The sequence below is a fragment of the Varroa destructor genome, unplaced genomic scaffold (genome assembly GCF_002443255.2).
Source record: "Varroa destructor unplaced genomic scaffold, Vdes_3.0 BEIS01000001.1, whole genome shotgun sequence".
In the NCBI taxonomy this organism is placed as follows: domain Eukaryota; kingdom Metazoa; phylum Arthropoda; class Arachnida; order Mesostigmata; family Varroidae; genus Varroa; species Varroa destructor.
In genome coordinates, this window is record NW_019211454.1 from 43,397,037 (window position 1) to 43,421,541 (window position 24,505).

Here is a 24,505-nt window from a genome sequence, read left to right on the forward strand (position 1 = left end):
TATATAGGTATGCACAATCGAATTTACAGATTCTCTACAAACTTATTTAGCTGTTCCTGCGGAGTGAGCTGCTGTTGTTGTTGCTGCTGCTGCTGTTGCTGTTGTTGCATAGCTGCCGCCATTTGGTCGGTTTCCATATGTGTGGCGTGGCCAGCCATACCCTGGTCGGATGGCCCTGGCTGCTGACCCATGTGGGCGCCCATGTGACCGCCCATTAGGGCGTCATCTGGTCCACCGCCTCCGCCCATTCCGCCGCCGCCGCCTACGTAACCGCCGCGCGGCGAAGGTGATGGTCGTGGGCTTGGCTGTGGCTGTGGACTTCGGGTGACCATGTTTGGCGGTGGCGAATTGATCATCGGCGCGCCCATTGGTGAGCCCATAGCCTGTTGATTCTGACCCGGATAGCCTGTTAATGACTGCTGAAACTGTTGGTGGCCCTGATGATATACACGCTGCTGTTGAGGTCCTCCAACTCTTTGTTGATACATGACCTGCTGGGGGCCAGGTCCGGGAAACCGTTGCTGTTGCATCATTTGCTGCTGTTGCTGGCCAGGGCCCATCTGCGGCCGTTGGTAGCCCCATTGCTGTTGTTGCTGTTGTTGCTGCTGCTGTTGCTGCTGTTGACCGCCTACCTGGGGTGCGCCTGGAACCATACCACCTTGCTGGGGGTTCACCCCTACCGCACCGACGCCCTGGCCCATCTGCGGCTGTCCAGCGCCTGCTTGTTGACCCTGCCAGAGAAGAATAGAAAAAAAATAAACGTGATGTAATAATATCATAACATCACGAAATAATTTTATTATTAATTCGATGGTTTAAAAAATGTAAATGTACATATTTATATGTATTATGTATATACACCTCAATCAGCTGTTAACTTCTCACGGAAGCTCCCCACAAGCTGTTTACAAGCAATATATAATTATAGCAGAGCCTTTAATATGATCGCGAACAACTTTTTCAGTATCACCAGCTTGCTTCGCTAGCGCATTTAATACAACTGTATTCAGCACCATAGTACTAACTTTATAACAGTAATACTTCAATAACAACAACGACAACTGTTACCATTTGTCACCTCTCTAACACCGTAACGTACCTGCGGATTTTGTTGTTGTTGTTGCTGCTGCTGTTGCTGCTGTTGACTCTGTTGATGATTTTGCTGGCGTCTGATAAAGGCAGCCATCAGCTGCGGGTTCGCTCGGAGAATGGACAGTACCTGTTGCTGTTGCTGTGGGCTAGATGGGCTCTTAAGGGTTTGAATAAGCTGTTGAAGTGGGTTCATAGCTTGGCCGCCACGAGGAGGTCCCATGGCCACCGGTCCACGACCTTGACCCATGCCGGGTTGTTGGCCCATGCCTGGCTGGCCACCGAGGCCCCCCATGGGCTGCTGACCCATACCTACGGGCTGGGGCCCTCCATGGTCCATCTGACCCATCTGGGGCTGATTTGAGGGACCGGTCATTTGCTGCTGTTGTGGTTGCTGCTGCTGCTGCTGTTGGCCCGGCCCCGGCTGGCCCATTTGTTGCTGCTGTGACACCATTTGCTGTTGACTGCCCTGTTGGTAGCCGGGTGGCGGCGACTCCCAGCGCTGTTGGCCCATCGTGCCCGGGTTCATGGGCCGCTGCGGCTGCTGCTGTTGTTGCTGCGGCTGCATCGGTCCACCGGGCCCAGCGGACATCTGAGGGCCGCCGGGCGCCCCCATTTGTTGGCCACCTACACCGCCCATGGGCTTACCACCTCCTCCCACGCCTGTTACACCACCTCCAGGGCCCATCGAGCCGCCGTTGTTTGCGCCTCCGTACTGACCTCCTCCTTGCATCATATGACCCGCTTGGCTAGTTTGTCTGTAACGGTGAAAAATAAATCATAAACATGGCTATTTACATGCGCTAATGCACCTCTACACCTTAAACAAAAAACTGTCATACTGACATATTTGAGATGAGGCCCTGCCAGAGGTTCGCTGCGCGAACTACGTTGATGAAGTTGTTGATCGATTAATGCATGCACCTGTTACTCACTTTATAAAAATCACCCCATTGTGTCGCACAGTGGTGTATCAAATGTAATAACAAGAACATATAGGTCTCAATGATGTGCTACAAAATTCAGTATTCTAAGCATTATCCGTAATTTTTATAATGCTTACCGTGCCACGGATGCCTGGACATGTTGTAGAGCTTGCATGACGCCCGGTGACGGTCCGCTTCCTGGTTTTCCTTGTGACATCCCGCCGCCTGGTAGGCCGCTCATAGTGCCACCGCCTAACGGACTTGGCGCGGGTGACGGTTGCGTGGGTTGCGCGGCAGGTGCGGACGAGCAGGCACCGCCGGCCGAGGCGGAGCTGACGCCGGTCATGTTGGCTGCCGTCGAACTGGCTGTGCTCGACATAACGCGATTTTGCATCGCGGCAATGCGCCGATTAAGGATTTGGGCCTGCAGCACCCGTTGTTCCAACTGAGTCTGACGAAGTTTTGCTTTGATGTTGGGACAATATGGAACCAAACATTTCGCCTCCTGGCAGTGCTTGGCATGATATACGCATAGCGCTATAAGCTGCTTGCAAATATGGCAGCCATTATTGGTCTTTCGCTTACATGATTTCGCGTGCGTGACGACCCTTTTCATCCTCTGGCACGACGGCTGGCAGCAGTTGGCATTGCGGCACTGGCATGCGTGCACCAGCGATGCGATACAACGCTGAATCGACTGGCGTCGATCCTGGGGATTGGCGGTTCCGGACACACTCGACGAGTCACTGCCGCCTGAACCGTCGTCGAGATCGAGACCTAACCGTTCCATCTTGTGAGGGTGGCCATCCTTTTTGTAACACGGTACACAGAGATCGAAGTCGTCGCACACGGTACAATGGTAACGTGTTTCGACGTTGGCTTTGCAGCTGTTACACGTGTACACGAACGAGTCCTTGTTCTGGTTATGTAGCTCGTACAACATAGCCATCGAGCTGTAACGACACCGACGGTACGATGAAAACTCATAATGTTTCTCGCGAGCTAGCGTTAGGAACGCATCTCGGCCATCCATAAGCTCACATGACATTAACGGATCGGGATCATTGATGGGTGGTAGGCTCGCGGCAGCCTGAGCTGAATGTAACCGTATCGTAAAGAAGTTTTCCTTGTGTTTGTCCATTGTGGCAAACACCTTTCCGGTGAGATCATTACCACCGTGAGCCGAATTGCTCTTCTTGTTGTTTTTCCGTTGCTGGTTTTTACTCTTGCGGTTTTTCTGGGCCTTCTTCTTGCCCGGATTCGCGGGATCATCAGGTCCATCAGCTTCGTCGGCTTCACATGACGCATCTGCTGCCAGTGCTTCCTGCTTGCGCCGCTCCTCCTCTTCTTGGTCCAGCTCTTTAATCGAGTCCTCCAGCACATTTGGCCAGAAATCTCCTTCAAAATAGGGCAGTTCGCTCGCCGACTTGAGGTTGTCTTCTAGCGCCTGCTTATGGATATCTTTGTATTCGATGACGATTCTCTCGATGATTGCTTTGTCCAACATTTTCTTGTACCAATCTTGTAGCCGCTTTGGCTTGGGTATCTTTTGCTCCGTAGGATGGCAATGGAAAATATAATCGTCTCCCTCGCTCGGAGGGCACGCCCAAATATGGGCCATAACATAGCCTAGTTGCTTGACATATTCCAGATAGCCTAATAATATTTCATGGTATACTGCCGTCCGATACTGCTTGGGTCTGAAGAAGTGCACAGAGTCGAGGTACGCAATGTACACTCTCCGGGTGTTGGGCGCGCGCGCCTCATGGCCGTACTCCTGCACATGCATTCCGAAGAAACAGGTGTCCGCGCCGTCGATGTCCTCAAAAGCGAACATACACTTCGCGCGGTATGGAAAAGTCTCTGGCCACACTCCGGTATCAACGAAGCGGGATTTCATGCCAGGCTTAACCTCCACCATCTTGTCCGAGACGGCCACGACGCGAATGAACACCTCGCCCGCGCCCGAGTTCTTCTTCTTCAAGTAGGTGTTGACCCTGTTTTCGAGAAAATTGGACAACTTGCACGTCGGCAGTCGCTTTGCGCAGAACTTGTTTTCGCGTCGCTTCGATCCTGTAATACAACGAAGAGAAACAACCGAGACGAGCAGACCACAAATGATGTATGATAGATGGTGATATGTAGCCATAGCAAATAGACAACTGCGGGTAAATTACAACTAGAAAGCAGTGTGCACTCGCAGAAGAAAATGGTTCACTTTACAATGTTTTCGATTACTAAAAGTCGCTTTCTAGGAGAACTTCATTTATGAAAATATGTCTCACCCTTAGCTTTGAGGCATCCATCGCAGGTGAATCCTTCTGGCCATATATTTCCGAAATGCAGAACACAAACTTGGTGAAGTTTGCGTCCGCAATCAGAACACTCGACAAAAGGTTCAAGCTCGAGATGATCATTCTTCATCTCAACGAACTGCTTTTTAGGAATCGTTTGGCTAGGCCACTGTGGGTTAGCACCTGTTGGGTCATCTGATATTGTTACAGTTTCTCCCGGTATTTCCTGAAAAGAAGAAACATCGTTGAAAAAATAAGTTCATAATCAATTTGATACTGTAGGCTATCCTATATAAACATCTCAGTGTATTCAGAAAAGATCAGGTGGACTATTATTTGATTAACAGTATATAGTCAATTTATACTAAACCAGAAATAAGCTGAATGGCTTTATTTGCACACACTTAGTTATTATACCAGAAAAATAGTTCACTTTCCCTATTAGCTCCGATTTGCCTGAGTGGCAAAGTACCTCAACTTATAGGCCCCCTTTCTGCATGAAACGTGGACAAAAACACTCACCTCAAAGCATTTGGCGCAATATGTATAACGGTTTTGGTAGCTGAAATACTTAGTGTCTCTGGGGATGGCACAAAGCTGCTTTCCGAAGCAGCAGAGCACTTGCGGCTGATACACGTACTTCCTGCCACAGCAATAGCCCAATGACGACATGACGGGATCGATCTCCGCCTCAAACACCTCTGCAAGCTTTGTGCAGTACTTGTACACACGCGATGTCTTGCGGTTATACAGCCAGGCGTTGTCGAACATGAGCCAGACGTCGTCACAGTACTCCCACGGATCTTTGTATTGACCAGTATCCAATTTTCTCTTGATGGTCGAAAGGTCCATCGGTTTCTTGACGATGTCGAAGTAATCGGGGATCTGCAGCACTTGTGGGTCCACCGGCTGACGGAATGGTAAGCTCTCCGGGTCCTGTCGATAGAGCTTCTCTAGTGTCGGCATTAACGCTTGCCGAAGCTCGTCAGGTTTAAAGGCCTTTCGTGGCACTTTGGTGCCCGCTGGTTTAGGCGTTGCCGTCTCACTTGACGCTACACTTGGCGGCTTCTCATCTTTCACTTCTATTTTTACATCTCCATTCTCAGTCTTCATCTCGGCTTGAACGCTCTGAGAACTCTGTACGCTTCCTGGCGCCTCTTGTTTTACAGATGCAGGCTTACTGTCGAAGTCCATAGCTTCCTGCTTGATGGCCGAAGTAACCTTACCGCCGACCGAGGCGGGGTTATGATCAGGAACTGAACTGGGAGGTTCCTGTTTGATGCTTTGCACACTGTCGGGTGCGTTTACTGATGGCGGAGGCCCTACCGATGTAACACCTCCAGCTGGGCCACTTTGGTTCTGCTGAGTCTCCTAAGAAAAGGGTAATAGCAAATACTTAATGAACATCTCGCTAATCTACCGCCATACAGCATACAAGTACATCAGACATACACATTTACTTCGACATCTTGCAAATGTTTCTATATATGTTGTCTTTCTTTTACGTCACAAGATGCATACCTATCTTGTTTCTTTGATAACTGTTGTAATAGCTTTTAGTGACAACATTCCCATAACCGTTTTTGCGCTCGCGGCGCGTACCCCACAGATGGTCGCCCTCAACACGAACTTAAAGTATTAGTAGTTTTTGTAACACTTTGCACATGCCATCCATGATTCCAAAATAAAGAACACATTAATAATAATTAAATTAATCTGAATTGTTAAGAAGAATACGTAACATCTATGTACATTCATCGTGCAGATAACTAATCGGTTTGATCTTTTTCAATGTTGCCTACTGCTACTCAGTCAGTCCATCATAAAATCGTCACTGACGTGAAATGTAATTCTATAAAATAATTGTGAGAGAACTATAAAAACAGAGATAGCAAAGAGAAAGGACGCGCGAACAACAAGATAACAAGAAGGCGGGCTATAATATATATATATATATATATTTATATATATATATATATACATATATATATATATATTTGAAAAGAAGGATGATACGGTGTTGTCATGGAGTTGGTTTTTGGTTTGTTTCTGTATATTGTAGCTGCTACTAACCGATGACCCTAGGGAACTAGTGGGAGCCTCCGAGCCGTGTTGTGCACTAGTGAACTGGCTCGGCGTAGCACCGACGGCTGGCCCTGAGGGCGCGAGGGGGTTTGGGGTTGCCCCGGAACCTGCTGCATGGAACCTATCCGAAGTTGTACTATCGGGGAGGGGAGGCGCCTGCGGCGCTGGGCCCGGTCCGCTGCCCGCACTCTGAAGTGGCATTGGGTTAGGACCGGGCGGTTGAGGCTGCTGTGCCCCTGTGGCCGCCCCCGTCAAGGGACCACCCGATGTGGTCTGGCCGACTGCACTTGCCTGTTTTAGTCCTGTGGATAGCTGACTGGCCAGCAGGTTGGAGTCGACGGCCGGCTTAGGCTCGAGCTCGGCCGGCTCCTCCGTGGCCAATATGGCATCAGGCAGCTGATTTGGTGGCTGCTGTAGGCTGCTCATAAGGCCACCGCCGAGCGCCGTGCGTGGCGGCATCAGACCAGAACCGCCGCCCATCGTCGACCCGGACCCCGGCTGGCCATGACCAGGTTGCGCAGTTAGTTGGCCGTTATTCTGACCTCCGTTCGACTGCTGTTGCTGTTGTTGTTGCTGCTGGTTCGTGCCAAGTGGCCCTCCAATACCTAACGTTCCTGGACCACCTTGCGAACTGGCCATGGCCACCACCGGACCGCCACTTTGCTGCATTTGGCGCTGCTTCATTACCTGGCAAGAAAAAACAGACCATCGGAAAAAATTACTTAATACCAACGAGCAATTATTCTAAAATAGGAAATGCTTAGTTACTTAGCTGTTCTAATTTTAGAAATGTAAACAAAAAGAAAAAACAATCAATTGGGTTTAATGAATACGTACGAGATTAAGTGATAATATACGTCATTTATAAAAATTATGTAAATCACCTGGAATACTGTGAAGATAAAGAAGAAGCAAAAGAGTTTTGCGGATTTAGTTGTGAACAGCTTAATAAACACTAAGCCCGCTATTTGGTTCGATGGTATCTTCATACCTGCTCGAATTGAGCTTGTTGCTGGTTGAAGTCATTGATTTGTTGTTGTGTCTGAGCTGGTTGATGTGACGGTGCTCCCATAGGTCCTGGTCCAGTTTGCGGCTGTTGGTTGTTCAGGAAATTGGAATTAGGACCCATTCCTGACTGGGGCATGCCTTGGCCTTGAAAACTGGGTGGGCCAGTCATCGTATTGTTGATAGTGACGTTGGGTGGTGGCTGTCCGCGTAAACCAATCTGTGGTTGACTGGGTGGCGGACCAGGAAGTGGTCCTGGCATTCGCATTGAAGGACCCGGCCCAGGAGCTTGTCCTGCCGCCGATGCCCCGACGGGACCGCCAGGCTGCATTCCTTGTTGTTGTTGTTGTTGTTGCTGCTGCTGCTGCTGCTGCTGCTGTTGTTGTTGTTGTTGCTGTTGTTGTTGTTGTTGTTGTTGCTGCTGCTGCTGCTGCTGCTGTTGTTGCTGTTGTTGTTGTTGAGGTTGTTGCTGCTGTTGTTGTTGCTGCTCTCGCCGTCTCTGTCGTTTCTCTTCGAGTTCTTTTTGGATTTTGTAAATCTTCTCGGCCAAAAGGTGGTAGTACTCCTCACGTGAATTCGCCTGATCGTACATATCTCCTTCAACCTTCTTGGCGTATGCGACAAGATTTACCATTCGACGATCTTGCATAGCGTTCGGGTCTGGCGTTGGAAAAATAGCCTGGACGATCTTTTGCACAAGATGCTGACGTAGGTCACGGGTGACTGAATTATGCCACTCCTTGGCGCCCGGCTGTCCAGCTTGCTGATTGTTCATCCTATTTGGCGACACGGGCGCCATGAAGGGGCTGTGAGATGGCGGTGGGGTTGGGTTAGGCGCCGGCTGAGATCCTGGTGTTACCCCTACGCCCCCCATGCCGCTTCCCGGACCAACTGACCCCATACTACCAACGATTTGGCTCGCCTAAATGCACATCAAAAGGAAGAGGCAATGAGAAGAAAGAAAATGGTTATATAGAAATGCGTAATAACAAACCTTACTCGGAAACAAATTTTAACAAAGAGAAAATATGATCTTTGGATAGACGCATATCGAGCAATTTAAGTTTTTTAGAACACTGTTCATACATATATCAAATGTATGCGCGCGATTTAGTCGCTTACCTGGTTTTGTGACGGAGCATATGGTAGACCAAGAGCAGCATACGCCCGCTGCATATCGGCAGGTGACGCCTGTTGCGAATTCTGCTGTGGTTGCTGCTGGGGTCCAGGTATTGAGTTCTGCGGAGCTTGCTGCCGTACGCCTGGCCCAATGGGTACGCCGGTCTGCGGGCCGATAGGACCCGATTGCTGTCCGGTCATGTTGTTGGGAGCCCCCGGGCCAGCCTGGCTTTGACCAAGGCCAGGCTGACCACTGGGCTGCTGGCTCGGACCCCCTTGCTGCGGTGCGCCCTGACCCTGTGGAGGTCCCTGTTGACCTGGTATACCTCCCGGCATGAGCTGCCCGGGGCCTTGGCCCACCTGTCCAGAAGGGGCTTGTTGTTGGCCCTGCTGGCCCGGCTGGTTACCCTGCCTTCGATCTCCAGCCTGCTTGAGAGGAAGACAAATCGGACAATCGTTGCGCGTACAGTTCTTCCAGTGGGAGATAATCTGGCGCGATGATGTACAATGCGTTACCGAGCAGTCCCTTCCGTCCATACATTGTGACATGTGGTTGAGGACAGTCTTCATCGTTCTGCAGTGTGGCACCATGCATTGCCTTTGCTGTGCACCACCGGGAATAGCGCCATTCTGGTGCTCACGCCTCTGGCATTTATGTGCATGCAGCAAAAGCACCAACTGCTGCTGAATTAGTTTTCTTTTTTCGGGATCACCGGCCGCCTGTCCTGCGCCAGGACCTGGCCCCTGTCCACTGGGTCCTCCTGGACCTCCGGCCGTCGGTCCTACGACTGGACCGTTACCGCTTCCAGAAGCGCCACCTGGTCCGCCTGCGGATCACCAGACATCCGACGGAAGGGAAACCAACCACAATGGTAAAGGTTAATAACAACAGCTTTATAGTCAGCCCGAGTTTTGGCTTAATGATTCTATCAAAGCATAGTTTGTTATATATATATATAATTACGCTTATAGCATAAACAATATGTAAAAAGTAAAAAAATATGCGCAATATAAGTATTAGAAAAGACAAAAACAATTACTAGAGTGTGACTGAAGTATAGTGAGACATCCTGGTTAACAAACTAGCTTATCCTTCTCTGCAGGCTAAAGTAGATTATAATGTATTGGTACTTATGTAACACCATTTTGACATATGGTACTCTCATGATCATTTAAAGAAGGGTCGCGAAAGACTCGAATAGGTTTAAGCTAAGTATACAAGATTCCCAGCTTATAATTACAGAGTATAAAATTTTTTAACCGATCTCTACCTGATCCATGCGCATTGTCTCCAGTTGCACACAAAACTCAAACATCGATAGCGATTATGCAGCATAGATTTAAAATTTGTTATAGCAAATACCGAATCTCTCGAAAATGCTCAACCCAAAACTAGTGCCAAGATAAGTACCATAAAAAATATGTTTGACTGCCGTATTTGCAAAAAAATTGCTTTAACTTACTTCTTGACATGTAACAAGAATCGATAACAGTAACAAGTGTTCTGTACCTTGCGACGCATTCATGGGTGCCGCGTTAATCCCAGTCGGTAGCCCCGGTTGACTGGGTGCATTAGGTCCTTGGTTCTGAGGTGGTCCTTGCTGCTGAGGATTCATAGGACCTTGATTCATCATAGGGCCTGCTGGACAAATTGGCCCGCCCACAACGGCACCTTGCACACCTTGATGTCCTACAACATTTTGATTCACTTGGCCGACTTGCCCAGACTGGTTTATTATATGATTGCCCATAGGACCTGTCTGGCCTGTTTGTATATCGCTCATCATTTGATACCTGAAATTTGTTAACAACAAACGGCGTTCTCATTCTTGTTTAGACCATGAATGTTCTTTAGGTGCAGCTACCTCAGGAGTCAATGATAATCAATTAAATCGGTTCAGGTTGTTAATTTGAAGTATGACGTATGCGACGGCATAGCGCAAATACAAGAAACAGATGCGGACCAACATTTTTTTTTGAAACTCTACTTATACTAGTTTTTAGTTAATTTTTGTTATACCTGCTTCTCCGACCCAATTGATTGAACACGGAACTGTAAATTCTCATTATGCAGTTCAATTGTTGTAAACCAATTAAGAACGTTACCTGGGTCTTTTACGCTCCGGCGAATAATGAAATCCAACACAGCGCATCTTGAACTTGTATATCCTTTACGGTTCCTCAACGCCGTAAAGACTTAATTTAAAACTAATTTCTAATACAACACAATATTTTGTCTTAACAACCGTGCAAAGAATCGTCGCATGAATACGGTCAGTTAACTTTTTATCGGCACAAGCACAATTCACTGAATGTCATAGTTCTGTTAGAATATGCTATTCAACCGAATCAACCTGTACGTCATTACCCTGTAATTTACAGTAAATTCGAAACGTCGATAAATACCAACAAATGCTCTGGATAACAGAACAAAAAAACCGTCAAGAAGGGCAAGTTGAATTGGCTTGAAATCTGAACGTGTCAGAAAACACACACTTATCTAGTTTTAAGAGTCACATAAAAAACCTATGAGTTGCCACATTCTTGAATAGCATTCATCAGTAGTCGCACCAATCGCAACAGAGCGTTAAGTTCGTTGATAGTATCACACCGAAACGGCACAGTTTGACAGTCAAGCCAGCATATGATCGCACATTGGTTGACCAAAAACATCACATCTTGTGGCTCTATTTAGCAACCCACTCCTTTTGTTTTACAACACACAGCAGACGACATCGTAGGCGAAACGCGGCTAGCAAAATTATACATCGAAATACGGCAAGAGTGAAAGATAGGGACGGAGAGAGTGGAAAGAGCAGAGGACACGATGCCAATTTCGCTATAATAAATATGCTTTAAAAGCAACAAGGTAGATTTGGTTTATCTTATGCGTGTCCTATCAAAATTCCGGCACTTCTTGTTTAGCAGACTTTTTCTGAAGTGATAGTGGAAGAAACGATACAAGATACGCTCAAGAATAGCGGAGGATAGCGTTTTAAGCTCTGTTTTTATAAACTCCGTGCACGTCCACTTTTCGAAAAAAGTTATGGTTCTGTTGAATTCAGCTGACTGCCTTGAATGGTTTTTATCTCTGTCTTTCGAGTTTTACATCCGTTATCGCCGTTAGGCATTCCGTTAGACGGCTGGCTCCCAGCATGAAACGAAAAATGGTTTTTACCTGGCAGGCTGTTGCTGGACCATAATTGGTCGTTGTTGTTGTTGTTGGGCCTGCATGGGCGTTTGTTGCGCGATTGACATGAGACCTGGTCCGTAATGCGGCGGCTGTCCTCCGAAACGATTTCCGAGGGTCTGACCTGGTCCACGCATTCCGCCTGTTGGCCCGTTGCTCACTAATATCGTTTTGTTCACCCCTTGAGATAACATTTGCCCTGTAATACAGTCAATAATACTTGATTAGCAGTTTGAGAAATTACGTAAACACGCAATCGAGTAAAAACCTGCACTTCCGATATAAAAAGAAACGATAGTTGCTCTCTTAATAAGAATAGCTACCGTCATAACAATAGAGTTTTCATTTAATTATGATAAACACAGGATTGCTACATTTGAACTTCTTGCTAACTAGTAGGTACCTACTGATTTGGTAACACTGATAAGGTGTAGAACGGGTGAGTGCAACCACTGCATCTGAGTCCATTTTTTTTCGTAGACGTTGGTCGCTGTCATAATTGATAATAATGTTCCTCTAATATTATATTTTCCAATTTCATTTGATCAACTAGTTTAAAGTCTTCCGTTGCCAAAGAACGACATTTGACTACTTTATATATTATATGATACAAAGCGTCTAAGGAAAACATCGGTAATTCATACTCATGCGTACGTTTGTACTGGATGCACAGACGTACCCGGTTCTCCCACATCACGTCGGTGCCTTCTGCAGACTTTACCTTGAATAAATTTTTATTCGACCTCCACGAGGTATAGTCTGCCCTCATGTGACATAATTGTCGCAGCTTCAATAAGGTTTACTTGCTTAAATATTTTTCAAGGCCTTAGCAATGACCGTTTTCGTCGCTAGTGTAACCTTCAAAAGCAAAGAGATTTTTGGCATTTTCGAAGGTATAGACCGAAAATGCAAATAAAGCACGTATGTTTACCTGAAGAACAGACCATAACTATTCTTCAATTAACATACGCCAATAGCAGCGTTATTTATACACACAGCATCGCATTGCTGTATAATTGTTAATCGCTGAATCCTCTAAAACTAGAAGATCAGTAAATCAACACTTCTAATCGCGGATAAATTTACGGTTAAAGAATTTGCATCTGAAGGCAATGAAACAAAGGCGACGAAACGTACAATCTACAGTTGGACGCCTTATAACTTTTTATTAAACCTCATGTCCAGTCCATACACTACTTACTGAAATATTGATCATCAATTTTATATACTAATTAGCAATCGAGCAAATCATTAGATAATTCAATGATCGAGGTAGTTTCGTGTTGAAAGAGTTCTGTGGCTAACCTCGGAACCGACAAAAATCGATTTTAGCACATGTTACGTTTACTTCAAGAGACCTGGGATAGGTACCCAGAAGGGGCGTTTGTGTCCGATTAACTATGATCAGTATGCACGGTACTTACTGTGACACAGAATTTTCTAAATAATTCAAATGCTTAACTTATTAACTGCTCCGAATGTAATCGCTAACACGCGATTTTCAGGGTTCGGAGTCGTCCAAGTCAATTATAACGGTATAATTCGAAGTAACATATCCCTATATGGTTCTTCAAAAAACTTTGCACCTAGATAACCATTGTTGGAAACTCATCCGAATTCTGGTAGAGATGCGACTGAGAAAGACTAAGTACATCAATTGTTGACCGTACAGATTCAATGTAGAGGCTAGTGAGAATTATGATCTTCTATTTGACAAAGTTCAGCGCCGAATTACTTTTGTTTGCAGACATCGTGATGCGATGCAGTCTAACGTTCGTATATACTGAACATAGAACGACGAAAGTCTATTCGGAGCACTTTAATTAACGCTCCGATCCGCCGCCTTGTTTATTATTTCCAATATCAGATCGGTTTTATAACCTGACTAATATGGAGGTCACACCACCGTCAGGAGTAGTAATGATCGAACAACTGCAGCAAGTGTCCTATCGGTGCAAGAAGTTCGAATATGGAAACTGGCAGGTTGAAGAGGACCACAAGAGGTGGAATAAAAAAGCTAAGAAAATGTCCCAAAATGTTCGTAAAAAATACGAAGCCAATACAACTCTTAACTGATCTACATTATTATTATTAAAGTGAAACCTCTATAAAACGGAAACATACTAATAAGACCGTAAATTTGGAGTGCAATTTTAACAAACTAAAATTATTATATTTAGTGTTACTAATTATTACTAATTATTCTTGGCTTAGTACGCAATGTGCTATAGATCTGACGTGAAATAGGCGTAATACCTTACTACTTAATCTAAGGATGCAACATTATCCTTGAGCTAATTATTACCCCGAATTAATAAAACTTCACCATACTAAATATAAATATATTATATAATAGTAATCAGTTTGGAACACTCTGAGAGGCTTAGCGCTATACACGTGAATACCTTACTAACTCACTTAGTCTAGAGGTTCATCATCAACCCTTAAATATGTATGTATATTGATCAATTTGTAGTCTTTGACATAAATAAAAACGATGATAAAAAAATGATAAGAATTACATTTAGTAATGTGCAACACGTTATTAAGGAAAGCTTGGTTCCATCTCCTACGTACAGATTGAACTAAACACAAATAAGGCATAAGTGTTAAAAAAGATACATTTTTACAATTATATCGAATACAGTATGCCAACAAACATGAACAGTGAATATGTGAGCGAATGACACGGTATGTCCTTGAAATATTCCTTATAACATTTTTAATAAGCATAAGATATCCTAACCCCGAAAGAACTGCTAGACGAGAGCTGATTTGCTGGATACGTACCCAGTGAAGTGTTGACAACCGTGTTCTGGGGTGGCTTATTCTGCAGCAATTGCGATAGGTGCTGATGCTGTTGAATAACGTTGGACGGCGGAGGTTGCTGGGGTTGTTGAGGTACGGGCGGCTGGCCAAGCATCTGAGAAAGCTGTGGATTTGGTACCCCAGTGCCTTGCTGTACCGGGCCCACTCCAACCTGACCGCCGTTCGGGTCAACCGGGCCTGCACCATTGGCCATCTGGCCACCCGGAGGTAACCCGTTCTGCGCGCCATTTTGATGACCCAGACCCCCGCCGGTACCAGTCATCAACTCTTCGGGCAACTCCGCTTCGAGGTCGAGAAGCGCATTGAAGTCTGCAAGATGAGAAAGCAACACGGTTAAAAAGAAAAACACGTAAAACAATGCACCTGCTTGGTATAACCACAATGTGGCAATCAATTAATTTTTATCATATTTTGACATTTTAGGAATCCTTATTTTTCTGCTTCTTTCCCTATACAATTTTCCCACACCGTTTAGCACTAATATGTCGATTTTAAAAACATCAAACACGAATTTCGTTTTTAAGTAATCAATACATTTTTCAATATAATGATGAACGTGAATCTTGTATACCCATTAACTAAACGGATGATTACAATGAATTGATACGTCTCCTAGCAGATCTTAGATTCTATTAATTATATTGTATATCGCCAACACTTATAGCTAACACCAATATTATAATAAGTCTTTATGAATCTTTAAAAGACCGCAACTAGCGCTTTTTTACTAAATCCGAACCATACTTTACAGTTGATGGTGTTTAACTTCAGCTCAGTGAAAAACCCATAGTAACCCCGTTTGATTCAGTTACTTTTTTATTAAGTAGAGACCTGTCAGTATTGGAACTTATATTCAAGCATGAGCTTTTTTTTCCTCTAAGCATGAGCTTAGATCACAGTCATCACATACTTGGCCATCTTACTCTTATTTCAACATTATAGTGTTTAATAAAATATCCGAACTCAGTAATGCTCACTTCTTCTTTACCCTCCTTCGTATCTATGTTTCGAAGGCCTAATATCTCTACGAAAAAGAAGTAGCCTTTTTAACAAGAAACGGCTGAAAACTAAGTGAACCATTTGGAACGCGCACACAATACTGCGGTGAGTTTACACACTGTTCACTTGATGCTAATGAAATTAGCAGGGAGTAATGCTGTGTTTAACATACGCATAAACACACAAAATACGCGCAGGCAACGACTGGGACCCACAAGACAAAACCCACAGCGGATACCCGTATCAGCATTATATGTGACTTGGACCTATGTTTCTATTCCTTTTGTTCCCTTTTCGCAGTAATAACACCATCATCACTCTGGCTATGCTGGCTAAACTTACAAAACAAACACTCGTCGTGTATCCCTTACAAAATTTCCTTCAAGAGTAACACGTTTCGTCACGTAATACTAACCTCCCATTGTCGGGTCGGAGACCTTGGGCCTCTTGGTCGGAGGCCCGGCATCCACAAGGTGGTCGGCCATGCTTGCGGAGGGTGCGGGGAGGCTGCGCTGGCCTGTATCAGCAACCCCTCCCAAAGCCTCGCGCGTCTTCACGGCGCGTCCTCTGACCGCTTCTCTATCGCGCCGAGGCCCTCCGGGCCCTGGCGAGCGGGCTACCGTTGTAGAGACTCGAATGGATCACTACTGCTGCTGCTGCGTGTGTGTCACGGACGGCATCCTGCATCTTAGAGACGGACGCGGGACGAACAGTCACATAGACAGCGTACAAATTCCACGGCGGAGGAAGGAAGGGGTTGAATAAAGTCAGCCACTATTGGAAGATTTATGGATATAATGCGATTGAAGATACCAACGGGATGAGCATCAGACGATAACAACAATCGAGGGATCGCAAAAAGCGAAGATTGCCGGGTTGATGAGCTGGCTGGCAGTCAAAGTTTCTTTATTTTCCTGTCTGTCCGCTGTCTTTAGCTGAATGGGAACACTTGGCGCACTTTACTCAATCACCATTCGAGTTCTTGTGATTGATGCAGTTCTGGTTTTCAACAGTCGACCGTTGATTTTGCTTTACTATTATAATTATTATTTTTATTATTGTACGGCTATCCGGCTATTTTAGTAGTGTTACTGTTATTGGATTGCAGTCGCAACTGTCCGTGTCGAAGCAGCTGCAGGTGTAGCTGTTGATGCTATTGCCGCTGCTTTGTCCACCTTGCACAATACACAAATCACTAACTAGGCACAAGCGTTAATATTATGATTATTATTGTCAGTAGCTGGCAGTGGGCCGCTGTGCGTCGCAGTACGTCACGATACAAACACCAGTACAACAGCACCCCACCGCAGAGCTGTTTGTTGCCCGTCGTCACAGCCTGCCCGCCTAACGGAGTCCTTAAGGGAACTGTGCTCCTTATCGTTAGTAGCTACACAAACGAACGAATGAATATTTAAGCCAAATCGATGTTGAAATTGTTGAGATTAGTTTAGGGCTTGTTCTTTTGTTTTCTTGAGTTGGGCTTTTTGCACTCACTTGCAAAACAGTGAGAACTCCGTCAGGCGCATAAAGAGAACAGTAATGGAGGTGAGAGCAGGACCGCTACTGGATTTGCCTGCGTTCGTGCGTGTGGTTTGCACACTAGCTAGACCGAGGGCATCCAGTCACACATGGACCCGAAGGCTATCACGCACAACTTGAGCCCAGCGCGAAGACTCCCCCGACACAGCAATGCACGACATACGGTATTGTACAATGTACGATGATTAGTAACGATATTCGATTTTATTGACTTCTTCGTAGCCTGGCTAAGTTGATTTGACTTGCTCTCTTTCGGCGCTTGTTCACTATGAGCGCAAGCGAGCGTCTTCTTCCTTCATTCGACTTCGATCTTCTTCGCTCGCCGCTGGTCACTCGGCTACGTTAACGTTCAGCTTATACGACCCTCGCTGCTGTTGGTGTTAGTGGCGATGATGCTGCTGCTGCTGTGAATGCCGTCGTCGCTGTTAGTTGTTCTGCTGCTGCAAACTTCTGCTTCACTCCGGGCCATGTCGCTATCACACCTGAAATTGAAACGCACACAGAGACACACACACATACACACACGTCGAAAGAAAGACGCCATACACAACATAACAATATTAGACACATTAGATAGTGTATAGAAAGCTCGAACGGTGAGTAACACTGCACATAGCTAGCTTACGAAGCCGCCCCCTCCCCTGGAAAACAAATTTTCTCATAATTTACGTCGTCCTGAGCATCGTCTCATTAGTACATTGTTGTTGAGAGTGGCTACTACACACGGGTAGGATCACACACAAACAGATAAACAACAAACAAATAAACAAACACAGCATTCGTTCGCTGAAACATATTCAGCGCGACGCACGAAGCAGTGTACGCTAATGATTGCGGCGCTCACTCACGTATACAGTCACATCTAGGAAGAGATGGATGCCCGAAACTTAATCGAATGGTGGCTAGCAAGCGACAGCATTTGTGATAATTGCTGTTGTTATTGTTGTTTGGATCAGTACTATGATCTGGCAGGTAGACAACACAGCACGAGCAAACGGTGCTGTTGTGATCCCTGCGATGACACCTACTGAGACCATTACATTATTCTATCTTTAACAGCAAGTATCAACACGGCAATTACCACCTGACTGGCGGCGATACACAAGCTGATACCAATGATAAACGGAAGAGTCGGGCGCCATCAAATTGAACGCACACTTAAACTGCGACGATTGGTCACAGTGAGTCAAAATCGCCAAAGTTTTCTTTCTAGCCCAGGACGAAAGACACCGAGACAACACGGGGCCAGACAACAAAACTCTGGGCATGTCTCCCCCACAGAATCTCGATGCTCGCTCGCCGTTACCACCACCGCCACCAATCGCTACCACCGCCGCAGTTGCCGCTACTGAAAAACCGCAAATGCAACGACGACGACGGCGGCGGCGGCGCTAGAACAACGCGTTTTACGGATCTCCGTAAACTCGGCCGCTCGGCATCCATCTCTCGCAGTACGAAAAGCAGCAGTAGCGTTGATACTGCTTCTGCTGCTGGTGCTCAGTACCATCAACACTAACAGCCGTAGGCCGTCTCCGCAACATCACCCGCACCAGCAGTCCGCTATTATTGCCTTGTACCAGTGCCAAGACAGACACCCAAATGGTGGATAGACAGATACGCCAGAGAAACGAAACACGACGATTTTGGAGGTTTGGCTAACCTCACACGATTCAGGGGACAGTTGGCCAGTCGTCGCCGTCGCGGGACGAACTGTCGCTAGTGTAGGCTACGAAAACTGTGCAGGAGGCATCAGATGCCCAAATGCCGTCCTATGTCAGCAGTACAGCACTGTTGCTGCGGCTGTATGTTACAGCCCACTGTCGGCCAGGCAATAGCCTGTCCAACAAGCAACCAGCCACTAATAGAGCAACCGTGATCACGGTCGACGGTCGGTTCGGACCTATTCATTCTGCCGCACAAAACACAACAGTGAATGTTAGGGATAGACATCGCTTCGGCGTTCAGCCGAAATACGGCCTCGGCTCACCTCAATCGGACTTGGATGATCACCTCCCGCCGATTTGGGACCGATTTGTCCCTCACACGGTGAGCCAAACGGCCTGAAACACACCGGTCATATCCTCGGCACTTGCAGCCTACAAGCTCCACGGGCAGCCAGCAGCACAACAAATAGCAGCGGGGGCCAAAGTGGCCTAGGGACGCTCGGATCTCGGCTTGTTCGGCCGCAAGTGGTCCACCGCCTCCGTTGGGGTTGTTCTAGTCAGCGATTTTCGGATATTTCATGAAAAAACCTGCCATTTCGACGTTGATTTGAAGCTGCAGAGCGTAGCACTAACATTGAACACAGCGACTTGCTCAAAGATGGCGGCTGTGCTGGTTGACAGCGGTGCTGATTGGCTGTTGGGGGTCACGTGATCAGCGGAAGCGCCACTTCGGAGTCTAAGGGCGCTCACTCCAGAGGACTCAATGTCTAATACGGTGATTTTGTGGCCCGTGGACACGCGGGCGGCCCGTATTAGGATCGAGTTGACGCCCCTGGTGGGTCTGCATCGAGAAACACGCATGAAATTCGCGACAATTATGAGGTAGTTATAGTGAGAAGTGGACTCCAGTGCTCGGCTGGCGCGCTATTTTTGAATTGGAGCGAGGAGAAATGACTAATTAGAGTCGTGAGTTGCCACCGCGTTAGAGCATTTTGTTACTTCGATAGTTTTTCGAAGGTAATTAGCTCATAGGGAATTTTTCATTTGGTTGCAGTCGCTGTTTGAGAATGTTTGCGTTAAAACTGGGTCGCCAGCCGTAGCGGAGGCAGGAATGGGTGAGGGAAGCCGTGGCGAGCACGCAGTGAGAACAGAGCAGAGCAGAGCACAGGTGGAGTGTGTGATGGAAGAGGAACGGCGAGAAGCAGGCGGATAATATGTGGATGGACTTGCACGCAGCAGCGCGTGCATGGGGGCCGGATACGCGCAGATAGTTGTAGCGCGCAAAAATACCGAGCCAAGTAAGCACGTGAAGTACGTGCAAATAAAAATGAATCGAAAATCGCAAGAATAAGAGCAATATCGAAACATATACGAGAGTCGCTCACCATGGATTAGGTGGAAAACAAACGAAAAATTGCGCCATCGAGCAATAAGAGAGAGCGTTTAGCAACACAGTAATGAGGACGCTGTAAGTTATAACCAATAATTATGCAAGAACAAATTACACAGCGCTTAGTCAATGTAGCTAGATGTATAATCGGGTTCGTTTTTAATGGAAACGAATTTGAAAAAAAAAGATAATAGCTTTATTAAGTCTACTTAAGGTGATATATCTTTTACTGTTCTGTTTTTGACTACAGCAACAGTTCACTTTTAGGTTCAACAGTTCACAGTTGGAGGAAATCAGTTAATATTTGATAACAACCTGTTGAGGGCTTAGATGATATGACAATAGATCGACTAAGTGGTTTATTGATTTTTAATCCTAAACTTCAGTAGTTAATCTATATTTATTTTACCACCTTACCACCATCTTTATTTATTTAACTTACAATTATATAGAATAGAATTGATATTGGATAATTTTAGGAAAAAAATATGATGCTTCGAATATACTTCTGAAACTAGCCACCTATCTAGGTAGTGATGTAAATTGTATCTTCTCTCCACAACTAATGTGGGTATTTCTTTTAATCTTATATTTTAATTTATTTCTCAGTTGTTCGTATCTTGAGTACGTCGTCTGGGCCAATATATTTAAAAATATTAAACATTACTTAATAGCGCAAATAAAATATATGGGTATAAAAAAGTAAACGTTTATAACGGTATTAGTGGATTGATAACGTAAGGAAACTGAAAGTCAATGGAAATGCTAAACTAATGGCATCATGCCTTTACCATACAGGTTGTAAACTTACTAATAATTGTTCGCCTCAAATATTAATGACGTAGAAATATAAACGTACGTATATAGTCGAAAGTATGATTGACAAATACTTATCAACGTCATGTAATGTAAAAGTGAATTTTATTAGTGCAAAAAAACGTTATTCAACCGCAAAATTCCATTCAGTTGGACGTATAACCCGTAACGAAAAAAGCCATTAGATTATCGACGTATATAATTGGACAGATACGGGGGCCCAGGCTGTCGAACACAGGGAAAAGAACATATTAGAAATTAAGTAACTGAGCCGTGAATAGAGTGATCAGTGAAACGATTATTTAAAATACAAATTGAATCTAAAGCAAGTATCTATATTAAGTTAGGTGCCTGAGCCTCAGTTGTGCTATACAACAGAAAGGTGGATGGAATAGATCACCAGTGAGTCGTAACAAGTAGTAACAGTGTTATGTAGATTATTTAGTAGATACGTTACCGCTGCGCGGCTCTAACGTTACTGTATAGAAAAGACGTGTTAGAAATCGCTCTTCTGTCTAATTACAAGTAAAATAGTGCGTCGATTTATTGTAGAGCAAGGAATCAGTGTCACTGGCAACTGTTGCTAAATGTATTCTTTTACTGTTGCTAGAAGTCCGTAAAAGAATACATTTAGATAGAAAAAGGGTTAATGCCCATAAAAACAGTAAAACTTCGAAAGGATAACAAAATCAGCCCTAAATAGCTATATGAGAAACTAAGCCATATAAAGTTTTCTGTTGTTTTCCGACGGGTATTTTCAGCATAAAATAATTCCATGTGTACTTATTCCCCGAATACACCGCAATAATTTAATTGGCTAAACGTAAAAAACGTAATCATGAGCAGAAAGGTCCTAGCTATAGGTAGTGTTATGCGTCTGTTTAACGATCGAGTAGGGAAGACACTGGTTGGTGGTACAGCCATTGTATTTATATGAACTCCCAGATGAAGGAATAGATGGGGTGCTTAAAGTGGGAAATAAATCAACTTCATTTTTTTGCAAGGTCGCTAAAATTAAGTAAATTAATAAGCTTGCTCTTGGTGTATCATCTTAAATATAACGAGGAAAGCTTAAGATGACTAACGTTATAGATGGTAAATATAGGATCAGCTCATAATGCTTAGTGGCTTTGCCAAATAACAAAAATGAAAATTTCATGTGCTTCAAAAATATTTAAACTTTATGCATTTATGTGAGAATTTTTACAAACCCTAATAGTTTCGACGTATTTTACGAACCAGGCACACTTAGCATTAGCAATTCTTGAAAGCCTTATAGTATTACTGTAACTAATTTGAAACTTAAATGCTTGCTCAGGAGTGCAGTACTACGAAGAATTCAAAGTCTATAAAGGAAATACGGATTTTAAACATCCTCTTCGTAGAAAAAATCTGGTGGAGATTTCTAAGACGATAGCACTTAGAAAAAGCGTACTGTATCAGTCGGTACGCTTTGAGCCTACCGATGTCAGACCTTTCCAAAATCGCTTTTCAGATGATGGGTTTTTTTCAATGCAAAGCTAGTTTAAGACCTATGCCGATCGATCTTCAAAATAGAGGTATAAAATATGTTTATGCTTACTTTGGTAACAGTAATTGTTTTTGAGTAATCTGCCGCATATTGCTGTTCTTAGGCCGATGCCTGGCCGTACAAATTTTGAAATGTAATTAGAGCAAAACTTTAGCAGCCATTGCATTTAACAGCTCTTTTCATACCTAACCAAAAACAATAACCATATAGCATTCTTAAATATGTATGTTCTCCGAGTTATTTATTGAATAAAGAATGTTAGTCCACCGCCTGACAACAATGCCATGAAAAATAAATTAACTGATACAAAATTTATTGAAAATTATTAATTAAAATTTAATTAAATTATTAAGAATTACTGTACAAAAAAGACCCAATGAACGATGCGATAATTTTATCCCCTCAAAAAGAATCATATGTTCAATATCGTCACACTAGGAGTGCCACAAATGTTCAAAATTCTTTTTGTAACACCACAGATGGTCATTTAAAATATAAAAATGGACACAGATAAATAACAGATAAATCTGAGCACATGGATACAAAGGCTGACATTCGAGACTAGTATTTGAAACTTCTCCATCTCGAGCACCGGCACGGGCAGAGCTCTGTTTTATGAGTATTTTCCTAGTGACGGAAGGAAAAACGTAACGGAGCTTATATTGAGACGGTTCTTGTAAGCGACTAACAAAAGGAGAGACATAAATAAAATTACTTGCTATTAATTATGTAGCGAACTTGCAGATGCTTAATTTGGTGGTAAGCTTTCCATCAGGCAGGATTAGTTTAGTTTTCGTATCAGATAATTTAACTTATAATCCTGATGTTGTGATGGTAACAATGATTGAATGTATGTTGGTAATTTCGTATCCTATTGAAAATTCAGCCTCGAAAAATAATTACGCATAATTACGTGCACGCATCTGGACATCCTGTGCAAGCCAAGTGTCATGTATGAAAATATTGCACGCATACGGGTATATAGGATGTCAGACACAATGAAAATATGAATTGTTGAAAATAGTGCTTGAAATCATCATGGACCATACCAACCTTTGGAACTAAATCATAATTACTCGAGCGAGTTGTTAGGCTTTCAACAAAGCGAACATGCGTTGCAAATGTCGTATTGGTTCTATGGTTTTTTTTTGTCTTCTAAATAGTTTGAACCGTTTATTGCTTAATCATCCATGGGATAAGCATGGGATCTGACTAAGTTTAATAACAGCCACTGCAAAATACGCAGGTGTTACAAATATTAATAAAGATAAATGTAGGAGAAGAACTACTATTGTTAGGATATTCTTATATCGATTTTGCCTCTACACGCCGTATTAGACAAAGGACTAGGAATTATCCTAATGCAGTCGATGTGCACCTTAGTCCTTCGGCTTCGCTAGGGCTTTCCGACAGTGCAAGCACGAACAGCCATAAAATACTCGTTGCGTGTGCCTATTAGTACCTATTATGTTATGAATATCTTTAGGTTGCGATTTGCTTGCAATATATAGTTTTGATGAACAGTTCAACTAATATTAACACGACCGCCAGCTGACTTGCGACTTTTGTAGTTTGCCATCTGTGCTGCAGAATTTGTATTGAGCCACTTTTTTTTTTACTGACTTTTCTCTGGACTTTCAAATGCTATAAATAATCTATGTGTTTCGAGCTATGGTTGCCTCCAGCAACATTAGCTTTATCATCATCAAGTACACTAACTTCGGAACGTCAAATAAAAACCTCAAACAATTGATATGTTTGCCAAAGGTATAAACAAGATTCACATCAAAGACAATGGTCGCCTGCACAGATTAATATTATTACTATTGTACCGAAGGATAATCTCCCAGGTTAACCTAATATTTGCGTGTTACCTGTACGCCTATTGGTGGACAATTCGGTCTTCTTAAGGGATCAACCAAGATACCTTCGTGAGAAATCATATGTGTCGTTTTCCTTCTTAAAAGCCCTGTATCCGAATTCTGCGAAAACGTCAGCCAGCCTCTTAGTTCTTTTACCTATATATATA

At 44.4% G+C, this 24,505-nt stretch overlaps 1 protein-coding gene across 1 annotated transcript in view; it reads right to left on the reverse strand.

Annotated features, from left to right (window-relative positions):
- Positions 1–19,429, reverse strand: part of LOC111243398 (uncharacterized) — a 41,125-nt gene extending 21,696 nt beyond the window's left edge. Inside the window, exons 1-13 of the mRNA XM_086977704.1 lie at positions 19,332–19,429; positions 15,952–17,557; positions 14,499–14,846; positions 11,697–11,907; positions 10,029–10,312; positions 8,522–9,345; positions 7,386–8,321; positions 6,383–7,081; positions 4,832–5,680; positions 4,301–4,535; positions 2,153–4,088; positions 1,100–1,847; positions 27–731 (exon numbers count right to left, since the gene is read on the reverse strand). Of these exons, the coding sequence (XP_086833830.1) occupies positions 27–731; positions 1,100–1,847; positions 2,153–4,088; positions 4,301–4,535; positions 4,832–5,680; positions 6,383–7,081; positions 7,386–8,321; positions 8,522–9,345; positions 10,029–10,312; positions 11,697–11,907; positions 14,499–14,846; positions 15,952–16,021 (7,845 nt within the window). The 5' untranslated portion in view covers positions 16,022–17,557; positions 19,332–19,429. The remainder of the gene's footprint in view (positions 1–26; positions 732–1,099; positions 1,848–2,152; positions 4,089–4,300; positions 4,536–4,831; positions 5,681–6,382; positions 7,082–7,385; positions 8,322–8,521; positions 9,346–10,028; positions 10,313–11,696; positions 11,908–14,498; positions 14,847–15,951; positions 17,558–19,331) is intronic.
- Positions 19,430–24,505: the final 5,076 nt, after the last annotated feature.